General features: G+C 35.8%; 2 protein-coding genes across 4 annotated transcripts; both read right to left on the bottom strand.

The window, feature by feature from the left end:
- Window positions 1-2,286: 2,286 nt before the first annotated feature.
- Window positions 2,287-7,194, bottom strand: LOC128533322 (T-cell surface glycoprotein CD3 delta chain-like). Of its 2 annotated transcripts, XM_053507564.1 has the most exons (6): window positions 7,083-7,194; window positions 6,403-6,478; window positions 5,567-5,776; window positions 4,233-4,373; window positions 3,363-3,412; window positions 2,287-2,785 (listed from the first exon to the last, which is right to left on the bottom strand). In XM_053507564.1, the coding sequence occupies exons 2-6, from the start codon at window positions 6,458-6,460 to the stop codon at window positions 2,726-2,728; spliced, it is 519 nt and encodes a 172-aa protein (XP_053363539.1). In that variant the 5' UTR covers window positions 6,461-6,478; window positions 7,083-7,194; the 3' UTR covers window positions 2,287-2,725. The 2 variants fall into 2 exon arrangements, with proteins under 2 accessions (XP_053363539.1, XP_053363540.1); XM_053507565.1 differs by lacking the exon at window positions 7,083-7,194 and having other exon boundaries at window positions 6,403-6,539.
- A 3,171-nt stretch (window positions 7,195-10,365) lies between these two features.
- Window positions 10,366-17,280, bottom strand: LOC128533384 (transmembrane protein 25). Of its 2 annotated transcripts, XM_053507634.1 has the most exons (9): window positions 17,196-17,280; window positions 14,452-14,533; window positions 12,668-13,027; window positions 12,164-12,454; window positions 11,861-11,992; window positions 11,717-11,750; window positions 11,506-11,609; window positions 10,853-10,945; window positions 10,367-10,740 (listed from the first exon to the last, which is right to left on the bottom strand). In XM_053507634.1, the coding sequence occupies exons 2-9, from the start codon at window positions 14,525-14,527 to the stop codon at window positions 10,667-10,669; spliced, it is 1,164 nt and encodes a 387-aa protein (XP_053363609.1). In that variant the 5' UTR covers window positions 14,528-14,533; window positions 17,196-17,280; the 3' UTR covers window positions 10,367-10,666. The 2 variants fall into 2 exon arrangements, with proteins under 2 accessions (XP_053363610.1, XP_053363609.1); XM_053507635.1 differs by lacking the exon at window positions 17,196-17,280 and having other exon boundaries at window positions 10,366-10,740.
- Window positions 17,281-22,463: the final 5,183 nt, after the last annotated feature.

The raw sequence follows: 22,463 nt of genomic DNA, 5'->3' as shown, positions 1-22,463 counted from the left end.
CTTCGTTTCAACTAAAGCCTGTATTTCAGCCTGTGCTATTTTCATCTAATTAACCATGTTTCCAGAATGAGGTGCTGCATTTTTATTACCACTGATACTTATCTCCAAACTTACTAAATGTGTACAGTTTGTTTTAATGATCAGAATCACCATGTGTGGTGCACCATAGATAACGAGATGGAAGAAAAAGGAAGAAGAAAAACGATGGTGTGTGGCGGGTATGTAGGTGTCAGGTTGAGTGTGGGTCTTACACACACACACACACACGCACAGGGTGTTTGATGTTTTATATATACACATGGATTGTCACTGTGTTGAGCGCTGAAACTTCACGGTAGCTCAAGTTGTGTGTGCGCTTTTGGTTCTTAAAGGAAAACCGCAGCACATTAAGTGCTAAAGATTAGCATGGTCGCTAGAAAACAACAACGCGTTTGTAGTATTTTTATCAGCCTAGAGATAAATATGTAAATATTTTAAGGTCATTTTTTTTTAAATACTGTTTTCTAGGATTTTCTACTTGCTGTCAATAAAGTAATAAATCTAAAACATGAAACATTAAAAAGAGCTGAGTCAACATGTTCTATTAAAAACTTTATTCGATTTACATGCATCAGAAAGGCAAACAGGCATTCAGCGTTTTTATATCTACATTAATTGTTACTGAACCTATTAAAATCGCAGGTTGCTGTTTTATATTACAAAACCTAACACTCACACATTTACCGTCTTATTCAACATCCAACACATTTTGATTAATAAAAGCAATTATAGAAACACTATAAAACACAGTTAAAAATCTGGAAATATGTTGAAAATATTACTATAAAAAATAATATAATAGATTCTCAAATTAAATTGACTAAACTAAAATAAACTAGCTCACTAAATCACCAGATTGTGAATAATACTTGTAAGTAAACTTGTCATTTTAGCATGTCAGGGGAATAAAATCCACAGCATGAATATAAAAAGTCTGGAATTTAGAGTTAATAAGCAAAATGCAGTTGGTGTAACAGCCTAAAACATTTTATGTGCAATGCTAATTCAATGCTAGCACTCCATACAGAAAGAAAGAAAAAAAACTTGTGGGAAAATACCAAACAGTTTCACCAAGTCTACTCAGATAATTCATCCTAGGCACAGCTTTTCTCCAAGGCAGCTTCTACCGTTCTTTACCTAACGATCTTTGCCTTGCTAAGTCTACTTAAATGAGAATTCATCCTGCCATTGCCATTTCTTAATACTTTAGTGATTCTTTACCTAGACACATTTTTCAAATTATACTTTGACTGTTCTTGCACTTTTTTACATCAACTCAGATTTTTGCTAAACGTACTTGAATTGTTTTAAACTACACAGCCTTTTAATAAACTGTCCAAGACTTCATTTTGTTTAACACCTAAACATTCTCAAGAATGTTGGTCTACATGAACTAATGAATATTTAGTTTGAATTTGAGGACAATTATTGCAGAATTTTTATCCACACGTAAAAATTCCAGTATATTAGTCTAGTCTTGTTAATCTAGTTTTAGTAGAAATCTGCTCAGTTTTTGATTTTGCTAGCTGTAAAACGCAGTCTTTTGCAGAATCCTGAATTCTGTTTAGTTTGATGTTGATTAGTTTTCAATAGAACCCATTTGTGACTGTGGTCACTCACTCACTCAATCATCTGTAGCGCTTATTCTGTTCAGGGTCGTGGGAAGCCTAGAGCCTTCAGGGCACTAGAAAGGTTATACAAGCACACAAACTCACACATACACACACACACACACTTACACACTACAGGAAATTTGTGAATACCAGTTAGCCTACTCTGCATGTCTTAAGACCGAGTACCCGGACAAACCCACCAAGCACGGGAAGACATGCACAAAGACATGTCCAGTGTCAGCACTTAAAGCTGTAACTTTGTTTTTAGATAATGTTATATGTTCTGGCCTTTTTTATTACTGTTAACTTTAATGCACAATTGTAATTGTTAGCGAATTGCTGTGGAACATGAGAAATTTCATGATTTGTTATTTAAAAAAAATCAACCTCAGGGTACTTCAGTCACTCTCAAGCCCATTGTTTATTATGTAATTGTATTGACTGATAACATAATTTAGGCTAATTTAAAAGATTTTTAGAACTAGTATAATATCTAATAGTCTCTAAAAGGAAAATCAGTAAAGTAGCGAGCTAAACAAGATGTCTGTTTGAAAAGTGGCCTTTATCAAGTGAATAACCAATAAGGAAATAGCACAGGAAATTTCATACCAATTTATGGTATGTGCACGTTTTTCTTTGATCCGTCAAACTGTCCAACACACTGAACTGCAGTCAGACGCCTGACCTCGCTATGCTAGTTTTACAAAGCTTACCCAAATTTCTCCATAATGTCCATATACAAATGATTTTCAGGAATTTAAAAGGACTTAACTCTTAGTTAAATTAAAGTAACTTATAGTAGTTAAACTGGACATGCAACTGAATTAAAGAGTAGCTTCATTTTATAGCATTATGCACCTTAATAAATTTTAAACATAAACTAAATACTGTGGGTTATTAACCAGGTTAACATTTTTTTTATCTGAGCTACTGATTAACTATTATATTAATGTGTAAAAATAGTTTGCATACATATAAGAGGTTTTTTAGTACAAACAAACATTGGAGTTCCCTTTTCCGGTTGAAACAAACTTGAATTTAAAGTTGGCACCCTATGAAATTTATGATGAAGATCATTTCTTTCGGACACCATCCAGCCTGCTGTACTCGGAATTCTGACCTGGCGTCAGTGGCTGGAGAAAAAAAAAAGAGGAAGAAAGTTTGAGTCTGTTCCACATGCAAATGCTTAACTAGAGTGTTTATAGGGACATTGAAAAGTTATAAGTTATAAATGTGAAGGAATTAAGACTGGGGCAGAAGTAGCTTAGAGTTTAAAGTGTTGGAAGGTGACAAGTTCAAACCCCAGCATGACCAAGTTACCACTGTTGGGCTCTTGAGCAAAGCCCTTAACCCTCACCTATTCAAATGTATAACTATATAAAAATATAAGTTTATCTGGATAATGATGTCCGCCAAATTAATGTAATGGAAATGAATACAGTTTTCTTTATCTTCTTCTATTTTTTTCATAAAGAGGTGTTTAGCATCTTCTTGTCCTTCGTCAGGCATAATCATATGTGAATCTGATCATAAAGGAAGATTTGATCTAACTATTGATTACTAATTAGACTACAGTAACGAGACATTGACAAAGTAGTCATTCACATTTGCCATGGCTATGTTAGCATAAACTGTAATAAGCTAGCGTTTGGATATGGGAAATATAATGATCTGTAATGTTTCTATTATCACAAAAACATTGTTCCATACCTGATAAGTGTCTCCTTCACCATTGGGGAGTAGATTTACTTTATCTGATGCTAGAAAACAAAACCAGAGCAAAACCAAAAATTAATAATTAATCTGCCTGTAACGTTTTTGATACAATTGTACAGTATGACATCCAAGAAACATTACAACCTGCACGCCAACCATTACAGAAAGTGTAATAAAGGAATCTGTACTTGTTTCATCAGAAGGAATAATATATTGTCATAAAAAAAGTCTAAAATCTTGTATAGATTTTGAGCCAACAACAGCTGGATTTTTTTGAGGATGTTCTATATACCCTTTCCTTTGTTTATAAATTTCATTGCTACTGCTAGACAGCTAGCTAACAGGTGCTAACCTGACAAGATTTCTGAGCGAGGGAATTCTCCATCTAGACCAGCTGGTCTAACCTGTCAGGAGTTTTAGGAGGATTTGGCATTGTAATACACAAATGTTTATAAATCTCTATACTTTATTTAAGGCTAGCTAGGAGCTAATCTGACAGGATTTCTGAGAGGAAATTTTAGTCAGCTTTAGAACCTTCTGGTGATAATGATAATGATATCTGGCTTGTTGATCTGAACTAACTTCACATGAGCTAATCTGAGGACAGGAACATTTTTTATGTCTTCGGATATGTAGAAATGTTTAAGAACTTTTTTATTCAAGGAAGTTTACAATTGTTGATGTGGTTTTATTTTATTGTTTTATACTTTTTTATATATTTCTCTTTTTATCTAATGTTAGCACTTTTGGATTTAATGAATAAAAAGTGTGTTACAAATAAAATGTATTATTATTATTATTATTATTATTATTAACATAAGATTTCTCTGAGAAGAGCGGTCAATAGCAGGTGTTTTGACTGACCTTTGTTGCCAGTAAAGTTTCTGCCTTTGGGTTGTCTAGTAATGCTATAAACTGCAAAGGCAATGAGAAAGGTGGCCACAAGGTTCCCCACAATGATCGCACTCAGGGAAGGTGCGTCCAGCTCGATACAGTTGTCACAAGCTATAACAAAAAATAAAAAAATATATATATATATATATATATATATATATATATATAGAGAGAGAGAGAGAGAGAGAGAGAGAGAGAGAGAGATTCTGTAAGACTGGGTGCATGCCATGTATTTCATCAAGAAACAGGATGTGAGCAGTGGTGGACAAACTACACAAATCCTGTACTTGTGTGAAAGTAAAAATAGACAAGGTAAAACATTACATTAGTAAAATTAGAAGTCCTCCATTTACATTTCCACTTCAGTATAAAAAAGTACTCACCTTCAAATATACATAAGAATGAAAAATTAAAGTAATGCGATTTATTACAGGCTCTAATGTTAAATTATTTTTATATTATTTATTTTATAATATTCTTTTTATTCTTGTTGAAAGATTTTTATATTACATTTGAGCAAAGGTCTGTTAAAATGTTAACATAATTAACATAATCATCAACATGCAAAACTAGTCCAAACAGATTTTATTTACCCAAGTGTTAACCTTTTATGTTTAGCGTTTCACCATATAGGATCATTAATCCGTTTTGAACACACCAAGGTGACGCTAGCTAGCTAAGGAAATGGATACAAGTAATCGCTTCAAGTGATTGTGTTGCTGCCTGCATTGCTGTTGCTACAGTATATTGGGTTGCGGTGTAGTGTCGTTCTTCTGTCCACAAGTTGTCAATTACTTAGTTAACTAGCTGGCGAGGCACACAACATAATCATAGTAATGATGGATTAATTTAAAACACAAACACATAAAAGATTTGGTGCAAGCTTACATTAAGTTAACTTTTTTTTTTATGACTAAATAGTGACAAAATGGATGACTCTTTGTTCTGTTTCACAATTAAAAATAAACAATCTTTGACATAAGGCCATGGGTGTTTAAGTTGTGAGTTAGAGTCAGGTAGAAGTAAAAATTCCCCCAAAATGGAAAAAATGTAGAGTACAAAAGTAAAGTAATAAATTACATTTCCATTGTTACTGTCCACCACTGGTCACAAGCCTTTGCAATGATGGTTATATAAAGTAAGCTTATCTAAATACAATATACTGTATTCTTTGCATTTCAATGTGCATCTGTTCTTTGAAGAAACTAAAAAAATAAGCTTGGCACTTTGTAAACCTAAAAATCTTTTTTTTTAAGCATCACTTGCACATTCTTAAGTTCAGTAAATTAGGTTAGAGCACTCACTTCTGAATTTAACCAAAATAGTTGAAAGTGGAGTTTGCGGGTCTCCACTTTTCACACACATATACTCTTTAGAATCTTTCTCTTCGTAGATTAACTTGAGCTCAGGAGATGTAGTCTCATTTTGATATTTAAATTCGCCATTAGTGCACTTGAAGACAAAGAGATTAGATATCTTTGTCATACTGATTTCGCCATCTTTGTCTTGGCCAGCTGTGAAAAAATAAACAAGGTAAGAAATATTTTATGTCACAATTTTTCCTAACACAGTACAGGGTACAATGTGATATGCATACCTTTTAAATGTATTTCTTGAATAATATGTTTGGTTTAACATCCTTCCACACAAATACTGTATTTAACAAACATCATCTTTAGTTTTAATTAACAAGTAGATAATTTAATGTAAATAATGCATGTGTAAATTTGGTTTAAAAGATATTAAACTTTCAAGTTCATTAGTTTTGTAATTTGTTCCTTTCTTTATTTAATTGTACACTTCCCAACCTTTTTATATTTATATTTATATAACATTTACACTACATCTAAGATGATATTAAAGATTCATTTAATTACTGAAACTTATGTCTCAGTTAATAATTATGTTTACTTGTTAAAATATTTGCCCGATCAACTAAGTCGTCATATAACTCATCATATAAACCATAAATTCATTAAACATGAAGGAGAAAAATCAGATGTTATTTAGTTACAATCATGTTCAAGCATTTCAGTTAACTTGTGCTGTATGTTTATTATTATTATTATTATTATTATTTACTAATATTACATTATTTATGTTTAACTTAAAAGTTAAGCAAAACAACAATCCTACTTACAGACCAACTTCTGCATCAGCAAGCAGGTAAAATGAAAGATCAAAATTTTCCACTTCATCTTGCTCAGACTTCAGAGCTAAAAATCAAAAAGTAAAATATTTCTCATGAACAGTTCAGGAGGCAATAATGCGAGAGTTCTGCGAGTGCCTGTGTGTTGGTTGGTTAGTTGGTATGTTTGATCCAAAATGGAGGACGATCTAGGAAATAGCGAAGTCATTCGCCTTGTTACGTTCCGCCATTTTAACTTTAAAGTTGTACTTTTTCTATCACTGAATATCACAAATAGCTCTTATTGAATCTGATTAGGTGATTTATACACAACCTAACACTATTAAAATATTAAAATCTGCTAAAAGTAACTGATTTGTAACTGCATAGCTAATTCCTTTCTAAATACAAGATAATTTAACTCTATAAATTATGCTATAGATTTACACAAATTATACTTAAAATAGCACATTTTATCTGTAAAGTTCAATCTAGTGTGACCTTCCCTAACACTATCATCAGATTATTGAAATTAGTTTTTTTTAAGAATATCGATTATTATTAATAACTGTGAGAACTACAGACATAACGTATTTATGCAATGTTTATACAATTGTACTATAAATTGCAAATTAAAATTAAAACTTGTTTTGAGCAAAATGTAAAGATTTTAAATATAAAAGGGGCCTTACCTCAAAACACACTCTTCACTGTATGTCTTTCTCTCTGTCTAACTTAGGTGCTTCCTATGCACAGAGGATGTGTGTGTGTGTGTGTGTGTGTGTTGTGTGCATTTGTTTTTCTCATGTCTTATGTATCTCATCTCTTTAATGTTAAAGTTATGTTAAAATATTAAATAAACAGCTTATCTGTTCTATTTGTCCTGTATCTATTCTAACTAATTTAGAGGTTTAATATAACTCTTAGAACTATAATAATTCAAATCAAAATGGATCTCAGTTTATTAAAACAAAGTATCTGACATGAAACACTAGAAAACATAATGTTGCATACTTAATAATAAGTATTTGCCATTTGGCTGTATTATGATTATTTATCACTTTTTACTATTGGGTTTCATTTTATTTAAAAGTCCTGCAACATGAAGTCTAGATGTATTTAATGCTAGAAAGTTAAACACTGCTTTTGAAACCAAGGGGAGTTGTTAGCTTGTAACAACCCATTTCTATGTCACACACTCAACTCAAAGCAGCAAGGATCCCGCAAACAACTTCCTGTACGCCAACTGTACGCCACAGAAAGGCACCTGTGTGTCTCCCACAAAATACACACACACTCTCACGCGCACCCACACACACACAAAACACCCTTGAAGACTATACCTAATGAATATTTTCACTCCCAAAATAAACTCCCAATAAACCCTTTCAGACCCAACTGACTTGCACATACATACTTAACATAAAAGAACTTTACTATGTTGTTGTTTGTTGAAATATTCAAAAATGCCTTTTAATGTTAACTAGCATTAATATGAGGTTATCAGACTTTTCTTAAGTTAATTTCTTAGAAATTTGAGGTATATTTTCTTCTTTTAAAATAACTTGCTCATTTTATGTTTAGTAAGTTGACTCACTTACTATGAGATTCCTTGACCTGTTTTTAAAAGCTTTTACTACAGTAATTTCTAGCTTAAAATCTTAGCATTTAATTTTTGTTTTCTTTTTAAAAAGAAGTAAAAAAAAAAAAAAGAAAGTAATTGCCGGTAGAACCAATTATTTAAACCCTAAACTTTGTGCAAAACAAATAAATAAATAAAGTCCAAATTGCAGTGTGCTGTGTGATAATTCAGGTTCACTCATTTTCCTTTCATTAAAATGTTTTGTTTTTATTACTATTAAAAAAAACTATACTAAAATACTATACTTAAAATACTATTAAAACAGGATTAAAACTGTGTTACAAGTGTGTTCACCATTCTGTAAGATCTCTTAAGAGCTTAACTTTTACATTTAAGTTTATGTTGAGAGTTTCAAAGGATTTTTCACATATTAAGATTAATTTATTCAAGATTCAATTAAATTTATTAACCTCAGAGGGAAAATTTCTTATACTTGGTTACGTTTTTTCTACTTCTACCTTTTTACACTACTTTTAGATAATTATATTACATAAGAACATAACTGTAAGAACAAGTTGGTTCTCCTATAGTGCGTGACTGCTTGAAGGATTTTTCTTTCTATTTATTAATTTCACTATATTTGGTATATAGTTTAAAGTTACTAATTTTGAAATGTTTTACAATAAACATGCTTTAGACACACTGTCCTTAAAATCCAAACTAATTTTTTTTACTTTTAAAATGGTAATTTTTAAAATAAATTTAAAGCTCACAACCTACAAGCTCATTTTGCTAATCTTAAATTCACCATTTTTACACGAATGTTATTTAATAGATTTAAGCACCATTTTATGGTTTAAAGTTCAACATATATGGATATAATTTGTAACTTTTAGGATTGTATTGTTTATGTTTACTAGATTTGCTTCGTTAAAGTTCAGTTAAAAGTTTATTTCTTCATTATTAGAAAATAATAATAAGCTACATCTCAAGAAACAATTTTACAAATAGAGGAACTGTTCTGAAAACTACAGCTCTGAAGAAATCAAGTCTTTCATGACATGGATTTCATAACGTAGAGCGGTTTAAACAATAATTCGTTTGTTGCTGTGTTTTTTAGATTTTAAGATTTTATCCGATTCAGTTCCACCTCACCTTCATAGATTTAATGTCATTCCTCACTGGTTTATAAGAAGCACTGATTTCTTGTGATTTATTACTTCATTAATTGATTATTTGATTCATTATATTGATTCTATTTTATTTTTCATTTTATTCATTCATAATAAGGTATGTGTTATGATATACAGTAATTTCCTATTTGGATATTCTGTAAATCTTCTTATGCAGAGTTAAAGTTTTAATATCATGATCATAAGTTTTTATATTATGAAATCTGTTTTGTTGCAATGGTTCCTTTTTACAGATTGTTTTTTTTTTATTATCCCTTTCTGGTTCATATACATTGTTAAATAATTTATGTTCGACATTGTTTTTGATTTATGCATATTAGGATTCAGTGACTTAACGTTCATGCATTTCAGGTGATTTTTATGTGAACCATTAAGACTTGTTTCATGTCCACCAGGAACTTGAAACCTGGCTTATCCAAACACTTGGTCCATAGAGGATTCAGTGAATTTATGATTACGTGGTTATGTGTGAAAATAAAAGAAAAAAATATATACAAACAGATACACAACTTGAGTCTCGAATCATAGCACCTCCTGCTGGATGGAAAGAACAGAATCTCTCCATCTTGTCTTTAATATTAATAGTTCTCGACATATAATTTGTATAATATGTAAATATACAGTACATAGGACATTCCTTATATGTACATGCAGAAAATATACAAATACATACAGTATGTAACCTCTGTGATATAGTATTATCATTACAAATATAACTTTCTTCATTGTATTATAGATTTATTTCACATTCTCTTTGATTACACAAAGGACATGGAGCATTCCACATAGCAGCAGAGAATTCTGGGTAATGACTCTTCAAAATGAAGCTCTAATAAAGGTCCTATACCTGGGTATGATCTTTAGTTAAACTATGATTTAGCATTCATATTTTTTAGAGAAGTGAAATGATGTGATACGATTAGTTCACAATATGATAAACATAGAACCCAACATCTAGATCAATATATATTTTTTGTTTGTTTATTGAGTTCTTAACTTTAGAAAATACATGGTTTATATAATTTATTACTTAATTCATTTGCATAATTATAATAATTCTCTACCTTTCTACACTTGCAGCAGCCATTGTAAAACCTGAATAAAGTATTAATTTATTTATTTGGAATTGTTTGAACAAAAAATATATATTTATATATCCTCAATAGTTTGGAGGAGAAACTATATTTAAATTATATGGAGAGTTATTTAATAATTTTTTAATAATCTCATATAACAATTATAATTCAATAACAGTATATATTATAACAATTATACTATAATTTAATATACTTAGGTATATAATTACAGTATTTCGATTTTAAATTGTATATTTCTGGATAAATTAATTTATATTATATTGATTTTTAAATCATTTAAATCATGATATTGGCTTTTAGAGAAAATTTCTTGTTTTGTTTTGTGAAGTATTAAAATCCAGCAAGGACAACTTCACGGAGGGGTGAGTGTGACGTGGGTGTGTGTGTGTCTTGAGACAGTACAATCAAAGCCAAATCTCTTCGCTGCTGGTGCTGTTTACTTTGTAGATGTATCCGACCATGGGGTATCTGGCGAAACCTGAAAGGGTAAAAAGACGTGATCATGTTGTAAAAGACGCGAACATCATTTGCGTTAAACACATCCTTTAGTAGCCTTCAAACACACACTTTGAGATGCCGTGACCGCTGACCTCTGGCAGCGTAGGCCAACGAGAGGTCCTCTTCCTCCTCCTCCTCTTTAGTTTTCCGTGTTAAAGTGTTCTGCTTGGAGTTCGGAAGTCGTCCTGGAAACATCGGAAACGTTCGAAATCAGGATTGCATGGATTTTGCAGATCTATTCATTTATTTAAATCCTGTTTGATTCAAATTGATTTATTTACTGGTCATTTATTTACAGGTCCATGGTGAAAAACTATGGATTAAATGTCTGTGTTATGGATTCATCTACAGATCCGACTTATCAGGTCAACGGACAGCTTTACTTAAATTCCGTTTTGGTTCATATTAATCTATTTAATGCTCATTCTCAAATCTGTATTCAATTAATTGATCCAAAAGTTTGTATTCGATAGAATTTTTAATAGATTCATTTACCAGTGTTGTGACTCGTTCGTCTCCCATGTACAGTATAAGTCTTTATTTTATTCACCTTTTGCTCTTACTTGCTTTTGTATTTGATTTAATTTACAGGTTTAATTGGATTCCTGTTAAGATAATTAGCAGTGCTAATTAATTTCATAATTATGTGTGAATCAGAAATGATGTGCTCATTTTCTAGCATTCCAGTTGTTAATAAGCAGATGTGTTAAGCTGTATTTGATTCTTGCTCGTATCTGCTTCTTGCCTTTACAGAGGGCGCTGTGGTCGTTGAGCGGCACGTTGGAGGGCAGCGACATGTTCTCACGTGGAAGATACACTCCGTTCGCCTGCACTTTGTCTGATTGGTTACTGGAAAGAAAGAAGTTTTGTGTATGATGTATATGGTTTGAAAATAAAATAAAAACTACAACACGGAACAGAGCTCATTTTTTCCCCACACTGATGCATTTACGTACCATTCTTGGGTCATGGGAATAGCGATTGGTTCCTCTGTAGGAGAAACAGAAAGGAATTATGGTGGGCGTGTAAAGGAAGTGCTTATGTAACACACACAATGGAGTTGATCCATCATTTCTAAACAGTTGAAATAAAACACGTACCGATGATTTTGGTTTTGTCCTTATGGAGAAGACAGAGCACCATCAGAGTGAGGATGAGGAGCGTGACGAAACCCGCAACACCGCCTGTGACAATCCCTATCATGGGCACTTCCACTCGAGACTGCAGAAAATCTGGTTGGAAATAAGCACAAAAAGTCTTACGTGATCACCTGACCAAATATGGTTAATCTGTGCAAACACAAAAAACCTAATACAGTCCATTTCTTCGATGATGCCTTTGCTTTATTCCAATCTAATTTTGGATCTAATTTATGAAACCCGACTCTAAACTTCATCGCGTACCTGTGAGCGTCAGGTTGGTGTGGGCGGAGCCGATACTGTTGTTGGCGCTAAGAGAGACGTTTCCCGATAGGCTGCTCAGCATGACCTGCAGGCTGTGATTGGCCAGCCACGGGTAGCTCCGCGAGTCCAGGATGAGGAAGTCGGTGGTGTTGGTCACCAGCTGGCCGGACTGATCCACCCATGTGATGGTGGCGGGGGGGTTGGAGCGAACCAACGCAAAGAGCACCAGGGAGATCCCGGGGTCAGAGGTCTCGCTGTAGTGGGCGTTGACTCGAAGGATCTCCGGCTGAACTGTGAGAATGAGAGAGAGAGAGTGAGTTTAGGGGATATTTTTAAACCATGTGACTCTTTACTCTAAAGTAAAGAAAGTTAAAGCTTTTTCTTTGAAAAAGGTTCTTTGACATAGAGAAGTTCAAGGTTCAACTGCTTTCCTTAACCTGTCTGTGCTGGTTTCATGTGTTGTCTACAGTCACTAACACTCCTTTAATGTTTCTCATCACTCACATTGAACGTTAAGGACAACGGTGGCGTTGTAGCTCTCTCTACCGTCCGGGTTCGAGGCGGCACACACCAGCTCGCGATCCCACTTCCTGGGCCTGAGAGTGAACGTGCTGTTCCGCTCTGCACTATACTTCATCGTTCCCTTGCCATTTGGCGACGTCATCACCAGACGCCCCGGCCCCCGGCTACCCGAAACCTCGCTCTGTCTCTCGCCGTTGAGGTACCACGTGAGCAGGGGCGGGGCTTGAGGACTCCAGCCTTCTGATTGGCAGTTGAAGCGATGAGTGACGTTTTCCTGCACGGTGACCTCGGAGTGTTGGCGCCCATCAATCTTAGGGGTGGGGTCAAGAGCACGCGCATGGCCTGTGTAGTAACAAAACATATACAAACAAACAAACTCTGCCAGTTATGATGTTTCCTGGTCATGGTTGGTTAAGTAAAAGACAAAAACAGCCATTAATTAAACCAGATGTTTCCAAACGTTTTCAGCACACAACAAAGATGCAGATCAATATTCAGTTAATAATGTATATCCTGGAATATTTTCATGATGACTTTAAGGTGTTCCACCGAATCAGAATGCTTTCAGCGGTGTGGAGGAAAGTGGACAAATCTGTTCATTTTTATCGTTGAACTCCTAGGCTAGTACATGTCGAAACAAACTACTTTGTTATTGTAAGTATTTTTTTATTTGTCTATTTTCCATATCTGATATTTTTTACTTCTACTCACTACATTTTTATGAAAAGCCTGTACTTTTACCCCCTACGTTTAAATAGAGACTTGTTACTTTTGATAATCAAACGATTTTTTTATGTCCTGTACGTATTTTTGAACGGCCTGGAACAAAACAATTCCACCAGGCGTAGTTAACAGAAATGACGAGCCGACGATTATGAAAGCACGGTTATTGCAATAAAAGCAAAGCAAAGATTAGAAATGCAAAGCAAAGATTAGAAGTTAGTTAGCTAACTAACTAACCTACTGAGCAAAACTGTTGTGAACTCAAACCAATGCGTTTGGTTTTTTGTTTCATTCCAATAACGTTTTTTATAACAAGCTTTTAATTTGTAGTAAATGTTTTGGCATGTCATTTAACCTTATTGTACTCTGTGTGCTTACAGTATTATTGTGTAGATTAATGCATTATACAGGATCGCGATGGGAGCAAGGAGCTCGCCAAGCTGTCAGAGTAATGAAAGAGGCTAACAATACAGCGTGTCAATCGTTTAATTAATAAACAGTTCATCTTTAATGGACTCTCGCGTTCATGTTATTAACAGAGTCAATTTCTGTTCAGGATCAACTTCAGAAAGCAGTTGTGTTTAATATACGACAGTGGCAAAGAAAAACTCCCTGAGATGGCAATAGGAAGAAACCTTAAGATCCCTTTAAACAAGCCACATGTAATGCACCGGAGATCGAATGTTGTGTGTGTTTTTTCTGATACACTGCACTAGGAAGGATTCGTGAAATAAAAAGGGACAAATTTCTTTGTTTCTGCAAATTTCTCCTAAACAGAGTGAATTTGTGAAACAAAAAAAAATCAAGCCAAAAAACAGAAAACAAAAATAAGCTGAAATATGATTTCATGAGCGCCACAATTAATCTCTAAAAATCATGTAATGTTCATCTGGTTTTTTTTTTTTTGGTTTTTTTTGTGGAACATCTTTAGAAATAATGATGTTCAATATAAATTTACCAATCAATTAATTCTGCTTAAAATAAAAGCACCCTAGAGCTTGTTATTACTGTTGATGATATTGAGGTTGGATTCGGTTCCTCACCCGTCCAGCCCCAGGTAAAGGTGTAGAGGAGCAGAAGGGAGAACCTCGCCCTCCACCTCACACACACAAACTCCATCCTCTCCTAAAGTCAAGTAGAGAAGGTGAGAAGGCAGAGTGATGGAATAAAGAGCAGAAGATTAACACCATATCATGTGATCGAGACGAGCGATCAGACATACAGTACATGATCAGATGCTGAAGGAAATGTTTATTAACCATTTTATTTTATTAACAGAGAGGAGCTACTGTACCTAACTCACTGACGTTCAAATCTATATGAATGAAGGAAAGGTTTTGTCTGTACATTGGACGGAACTCGTCCATTCAATTATCTCTAATATAATTATAATAAACCCTAAATGTTAAGTAGAAGTGAAGTTATGAGCAGTTTTGTGCCAGATTATAAACTGTGGGTTTTGACAGCGTACTGCACGTGCAGCAAACTGTGGGCGCGTCTTAAATCAACCGCCAGACAGAATGTCATGAACCTCCTGCAGTCCTTAGATCTCTGCCTGAAGTTTAATCTGCACCATCAGTGAATCTAAATGTGGAGTAAAAGTGATGTTATGAACAGTTATGTGTGGGATTTAATAATCTACTGTATAATAATCTACTAATGCACTACTGTCTCAATGTAAACAAACACCTGCACCAATAGATATTAATTAGAAAAGATAAAGTGAATATTTTTACTGGGATTAGTTCATATTGTCACTTTGGCTGAAATAACAGCGCTGAAGTGGTATAAGTGAATTTTAACACGCTCGAGTGGTTTTAAGACAAAACTTCATCTTTATCCTTTTATCTACTTTTTCCATTTCTCATCTGTGATTCGCTCTCCGATTACCGAACAGGGAGTGTATTTGTCTGAGCACCAAAGAAGGACAACTTAGTGTAAACAAGGCGTAAGATACTCAACCTTACAGAATGGGATTTCTTTGTATTAATAAGTTAGACAGAGAGTTCTGCTGTACAGAGAGACACACAGACATGGACGTGGGCTTCAACCTCAAATAATAATCATAATAATAATATTAATAATAATAATATAAAATAAGAGGAAAAATATTTAAAAGAAATGTAGATGACAGTACAGAGCCCTCTAGGGTGTTGTCTATATGTTGGTCAGAACTCTCTCTTTTGATCATATTTTTATGTTTCATTCTCGGAAATGAATAAATAAATAAATGAATAAATAAATAAATGTCCAATCATATTTTGTCACATCATCACACAAAACTGTCTGGACAGAATTTACTGAATCTCCTGCAGTCCTTAGATCTCTGTCTGAAGTTTAATCTGCACCATCAGTGAATCTAAATGTGGAGTAAAAGTGATGTTATGAACAGTTATGTGTGGGATTTAATAATCTACTTTAAAATAATCTACTAATGCGGTACTGTCTCAATGTAAACAAACACCTGCACCAATAGATATTAATTAGAAAAGATAAAGTGAATATTTTGACTGGGATTAGTTCATATTTTCACTTTGGCTGAAATAACAGCGCTGAAGTGGTATAAGTGAATTTTAACACGCTGGAGTGGTTTTAAGACAAAACTTCATCTTTATCCTTTGATCTACTTTTTCCATTTCTCATCTGTGATTCGCTCTCCGATTACCGAACAGGGAGTGTATTTGTCTGAGCACCAAAGAAGGACAACTTAGTGTAAACAAGGCGTAAGATACTCAACCTTACAGAATGGGATTTCTTTGTATTAATAAGTTAGACAGAGAGTTCTGCTGTACAGAGAGACTAAATAATAACGTCACTGATCACCAACATTAAAGATCATCAGATTAGTTTAGCTTTAACATTTTCACTAGTTCTCATTACTGTCAACAACGCTAGCGTAGAAATAAATAGATTTTAAAAAGCACAATGTGCTGTTCTTCAGCTCTTTATGATAAAGTGTCATTGATTATTTTCTTGTAACAGCACAACATGTTTTATTCTTTACGTACAGTATACCTCCTTAAAAGGAACAAGTCTCTAATCATATTTGGACGAGAATCATCCGAGAGTTAAATGGACTTGGAAAGTAATCAAGGATAAAGGGATCAAATTATAAAGGAGAACTATGAAGAAAAAAAAAGGTTGGATATAAGGTCAAAGCCTTTTCAAGGTAAACCAGCTAGAGTTCATATGATGGCAAAGAGCTGCAGAAGCTCAGTGGAGGAGAAACTGATGATACACCAGATCCATGTCAAAAAGGAACAAGGCTTGGGACGAGAAGGACGGAGGGACAGAATGACACGCGGCATGATGACGCTCAGAGCTCATCAATAATTCACATCCACCGTGTTTTGGTTGGCAAAGGACAGAAATTCTGTCGGTTCTGAGAACCTGGGGACAAATAAATGGACAAACAAATAAATAATGACTAGAGAGCTAATCAGTGTGAGTGTGTCGTCATTGATCCTGGCAAATCAATACCCATCCGGATTACAGAGAACCGTACAGAACGGGTACGGAGGCCATGTTGTTCTGTCCGAGAGTGCATGCTCAGGAAAAACACACACACACACACACACGTACACACATTGCTAAGATGCAGGACACACTCGGTTTTTGATGACGACAGGGAATATCATTGTCATTTTAGACACACACACACACACATCACTTAGATGCAGGACACACTCGGTTCATAAAGACGTCAGTGAATCATACGCAAGAATATCATTGTCATTTCAGGCAGGTGCACACACACACACACACCCACACACACACACACACCTACCTCAGGGCAGATGTTTCAGTCTGAGGTGTTTTAGCTCTACGTGGATCCATGCATGCCTTCAGGAGCTCGTACACTCACTGCAGCTGGTACAGCACACACACACACACACACACACACTAACAGAAAGATGTAGTACTGCCTCCGAGAATGAGAGTGTGTGTGTGTGTGTGTTTGTGTGAGATGTGAGGGGGTGGGGGGGCTGCATTAATGTTCCAGTCAGTTCAGTCATTTCTCGACTGTAGGTCTAATCAGAGAGATGGATTTCTTTCAACCACGTAATTCATATTTAGCTGTAAATCTGGTGAGTGTTATTTATGACTTTGCTCCAGATGTTCACTGAAATGCTCGAAGCCTCTGGATAAACCCATCGGCTCCTCCGCAGCTCCATTAGTCTGGCCTGAAAAGCCTCTGCAGTGCAGAACACATATGCAGACCAGATGAGTAGATCCTAGAGCATGTCTCTCCAGAGTACCGCTCCTCATCAACCATGTGCAAAAGGAACACACACAGCAAGAGGTCAGGCAGATGTTCCAGATATGTCTGTATCGGGGAATGGACGATCTGGAAACTAAGCGGGAATTCTAGTTTCCAGAAAAACATTCATTCTGTTTTTAGACCTCAGGGAAGCCTAGTGTGTCTTTTTACCAAGTGTGTGTTCGTCTGCAATAAGTTTTAAAGAAAAACTTAGGAAAGAATTTTAAAATATTAATTAAGAAAAATTCTGATTCCTAATTCATATAAACTTGCTCTGTGTGGATCAGAATCAGTTCCACAATCCAATCAGGTCATCTGCTGTTTTAAAGGTTTTCATTCTGTATTAAAGCTACAAACATTCCAGTGTCTGTGTTTGATGTATTGTACTAAGGAAAACCTCCACAAACACACACAGGTATTGTTAGAAATGTTTTTTCCTGCTTTCTTGTTTTCAGACATAAAAACAGAAAAAACTTGCCGTCATATCATATTTAGATCACACCGTAACTTTAGATGGCCTTTTTGTTCCATCAAATGCAACAGTGAAAGACCTTGGTGTGATTATTAATTCCAGCCTTTCATTTGAAGCACATGTAGATAATATTACCAGGATAGCATTCTTTCACCTCAGAAATATTGCCAGAATAAGAAATTTATTGTCGCTAAACGACGCAGAAAAACTAGTTCATGCTTTTATCACCTCTAGGTTGGACTATTGTAATGCCTTACTGTCTGGTTGTTCAGCTAGATGCATAAATAAGCTTCAGCTAGTCCAGAATGCAGCAGCGAGAGTCCTCACCAGAACCAGAAGATATGAGCACATCACCCCTATCTTATCTTCACTCCATTGGCTCCCTGTGAAATTTCGCATTGATTTTAAAATACTACTCTTGACATATAAAGCATTAAATGGTCTCGCGCCGCAGTACCTGAGCGAAATGCTAGTGTCTTACGATCCGCCACGCCTACTTCGATCAAAGGATGCAGGCTGCTTGTCAGTACCGCGTATTATGAAAAATACAGCTGGGGGCAGAGCTTTTTCTTACAAAGCCCCAAAGTTATGGAATAGTCTTCCAAATAGTGTTCGGGACTCAGACACAGTCTCAGTGTTTAAGTCCAGGCTAAAAACCTATTTATTTAGCCAAGCATTTTTATAAATAGATTTGCCATAGGTAAAGGAGCAGATCTGGGGGACTCATGGACGTAGAGTATTATGGTGAACTGGTATGTTTGGATGCTGTCTTCCTCACTCTCATTGATCACTCAGGTTTGCTGACGGTGAGGTGATTGTTTGCTTTACATGTCAGGAAGCCCTCATGTCTGTGTTTCCTTCTGGCTCTCCCTTTTAGTTATGCTGTCATAGTTAGTTCTGCCGGAGTCTCTGCTTGCACTCTACAGTTAATATACATTCACATTATACATTGTGTGACTGTGACCATACCTAACTGCCATCTCTCCTCTTCTTCTCTTTCCCCCCCTTTCTTTTTCCTCTCTCCTCCTGTCCCCCCCTTTCACTCTTTCTCTCTCTCTCTGTCGAGCTACACATGTCGTTCCCGAGCTGCCAGTGATCCAGACTCCCTCTGCCCTCCGGACCTGTCTGACCCATCCTGGTGCCCCGCTTCTGGCTGAAGATCTCGTCACATGGATGCCCCGTGTGTCTCTCTGGGATGCGTCTGGTGTCTGGGGATGATTCTCTCTACCTAGAAAATGGGCCTTGACTGGTGTTGGCAACTGTTTCTCTGGGGACTTGACAGTTCGATAGTTCATGACTGGAACTTCTTACAAGTCTACCTGGGTCTTCAATAACTACCTGGACTCCATATTAACATCAATTAACATCAGCTATTATAGCTGAACTGCCTCCCACCCTACACACTGTATTAATGCAGATCATTTACTGCTTTCTGTTTCACCCAAATGAGGATGGGTTCCCTGTTGAGTCTGGTTCCTCTCAAGGTTTCTTCCTATTACCATCTTAGGGAGTTTTTCCTTGCCACTGTCGCCCTCGGCTTGCTCACCAGGGACAAACTGACCATTTTGATTCATACAAATTCACATTTCATACAAACCTAAATAATTCTTTTGACTATGTAAAGCTGCTTTGCGGCAATGAAAATTGCTAAAAGCGCTATACAAATAAAATTGAATTGAATTGAATTGAATTGAATATCACACCAGTCCACCAGGGGGTGATATAACCCTGACCCTCAGAGCCTAGCTATACAATCAGAGGCCAAATACATAACACTCAGACACACTTGTACAAAAAAACAAAACAGGCACAGTTTAACACCGAAAACTGCTCTAAATCCAAAGGGCGTTCAAGTCAAACCGGGACTTGTGATGAAACTTCTGTTGAGTAAAGGTGTAAAAGTGATTGCCGTTTACAGAAGACTTAAAACAGTACGGTGATGAGACTTTTAGTCGCAGTAAAACATTCGAGTGGTGCAAAAGTTTTAAAGAGGGACGTACGTCCGTGCATGATGATCCTGGACGAGGTGGTCAAAATGTGAAAAAACGCAGTGGTTACTGATAACTTCCTGCAAGTGGATACGTCTGATACTTGAAAACTGAGAACATTAACTTTCAAAAGACGTACATCTGTCAATCATTCATCTACACCACTTGTACATTACAGGAACTCAGCTGGGAGTTATTGCCACGACCCCCGTACAGTCCTGACCTCGCTCCAAGAGGTTTCTACATGTTTGGGCCATTAAAGGAGTTCCCGGGAGGCCGGCGTTTTAGACGCGAGTCAGACGGGATGTCCGATCACGGCTCCAGAGTACTGAGAAAACGTTCTACCTTGATGATGTCTAAGCTCTAGTGAGACACTGGGATAAGTGCATTAGTGTAACGGGATTATATAGAGAAATAAAGGGAGTTTTTACTCTCAGTACTGAGTTCTGTTATTTCGTACAGTCAAAAGTCCCGCTTTTGACATGAACGGCACCTTATCAGACATGCAAATGGGGCAAATCCAATGTCCGGGTGATCAGAAGGTCAGGGGTTCAAGCCCCAGCACTGCCAAGCTACCACTGGTGGCCACTGTAACTCTCCAGTACTGATGCTGGATTGATGATTATCGCCGTCCTCCGACCTCTAACAAAACATAAAGAACAAACTACACAGGGCTGTAATGTGGATGTGACGCGGGCGTGAGGACTCTGCAGGAGCTGTTGGGATCCAGAGCTCAGTGTTACTTTCATATGGATTATTTAAAACAAGGTAAAGATGAAGAAATATCAAGGGGGGGGGGGGGGGTATAAAGAAGGAAACAAAAAAAAAAGACTGACTGAAAAAGAACGAAAAAGAAAAAAATTTAAAAAAGGAAAGGAATAAAAGTGTGAAAAAAAAAATGGAGAATGAGCTAAAACAAGCAAAAACTAAAAATAAGTGAGCACAATGATGAACATTTAAAAAAAAAGAATCATAACACACACCAGTTTAGCGCACACAGAGACTGAACACACAACCATCAGGTTTTCATTTATTTCTTTATTTATATATATTTATTATTCTCTCAGTTTGTTTGGAATTCTTTTTTTTAACCATTTGTTGTTGCACTTTAGTATTTTTTGTACTCAAAACAAAAACGAAACAACAACAAAAAAATAAAAAAATAAAAGAACAAAAAAAAATGAAATGACTGGGAGGAAGAAAGGGAGCGGGAACAGAGAAGACACCATGAAGACGCTACCTTCATCCACGACAACCCAGCATGCACCTGGGGCAAGGACGCAAGGCAAGGGGCGCAAAATACATGACAAACATGGACACTCTCTCTCTCACACACACACACGTTGTTTCCATTCACAAAAGATTGGTTTCCCAAATCTCTAATCTAGCGCACTTGTGCACTTTCATCCTGTTAGTAGCCGAGTGCTGAATTCTCGACTAACTCGTGAACGTTGACCGACGACGCCTGCTAGTGAAACTTCAGTCGAGTCCGCTCATTAAGAACCTAGCGTGCACTTCAAACCTAGCGTACTTGAAATACTTCGCTATCGGACTTAGCAAGCTGCATCTTTGGACAAATATCGTTGAGGTCGGATGCGAACCTCAAGCCGTGTGTGCGCGCGTGTGTGAGAGAGAGAGACAGATGGACAAATGAAAAGGAGTGAGACTGAATGCTGACGTGTGGTGATATGTATGAGCTAGCATCTCTCACTCACTCACACAGAAACGTCGGCCGTGACAGCGCGGCACAGCGAATAAAACGATAAAAAGCAGCAAAAGAAATATTTAAAAACATGACAAATAAAAAATAATTACACTCTCCTCGGCCTGTGGGATAAACGAGCGTCTCTCTCTTTATAGGGAGGGGAAAAAAAATACATACAAATAAAGAAATACGTCAAACCGTACACGTGTACATGAAACACGGAAAGCTGAAATACAGGAGGGTTGGAGATCTATACACGGCGTCACTGTACAGGAAGAGGAAATGACGGGGAGCAGCGCTGAGAGAGAGAGAGAGAGAGAGAGAGAGGTGTGGAATGAATGGAATGAGGGAGGGAGTGAAAAGTAAGAGGGAGAAGTCAAGAAAATAAAGCTCGCTTTTAAACTGAAAGTGCAGGATCGTGTTTTTTTTTTTTTTTTCTGTTTGCAACACCGATTTTTTTTTTACTCTCTTTTAATAATAATATTAATAATTGTCATTATAATATTATAACCATAAAACTTCTTTTACAGAAAACAATAACAATAATAATTAATAATAAAAATAATAATGATCATAATTCCTACGTGAACATTAGGCGTAAAAATGCGTTTTTAAAAAAAAAAAGAAAA

Source organism: Clarias gariepinus, chromosome 11 (genome assembly GCF_024256425.1).
Source record: "Clarias gariepinus isolate MV-2021 ecotype Netherlands chromosome 11, CGAR_prim_01v2, whole genome shotgun sequence".
Classification (NCBI taxonomy): Eukaryota; Metazoa; Chordata; class Actinopteri; order Siluriformes; family Clariidae; genus Clarias; species Clarias gariepinus.
This window is presented reverse-complemented; position numbering and strand designations above follow the sequence as displayed.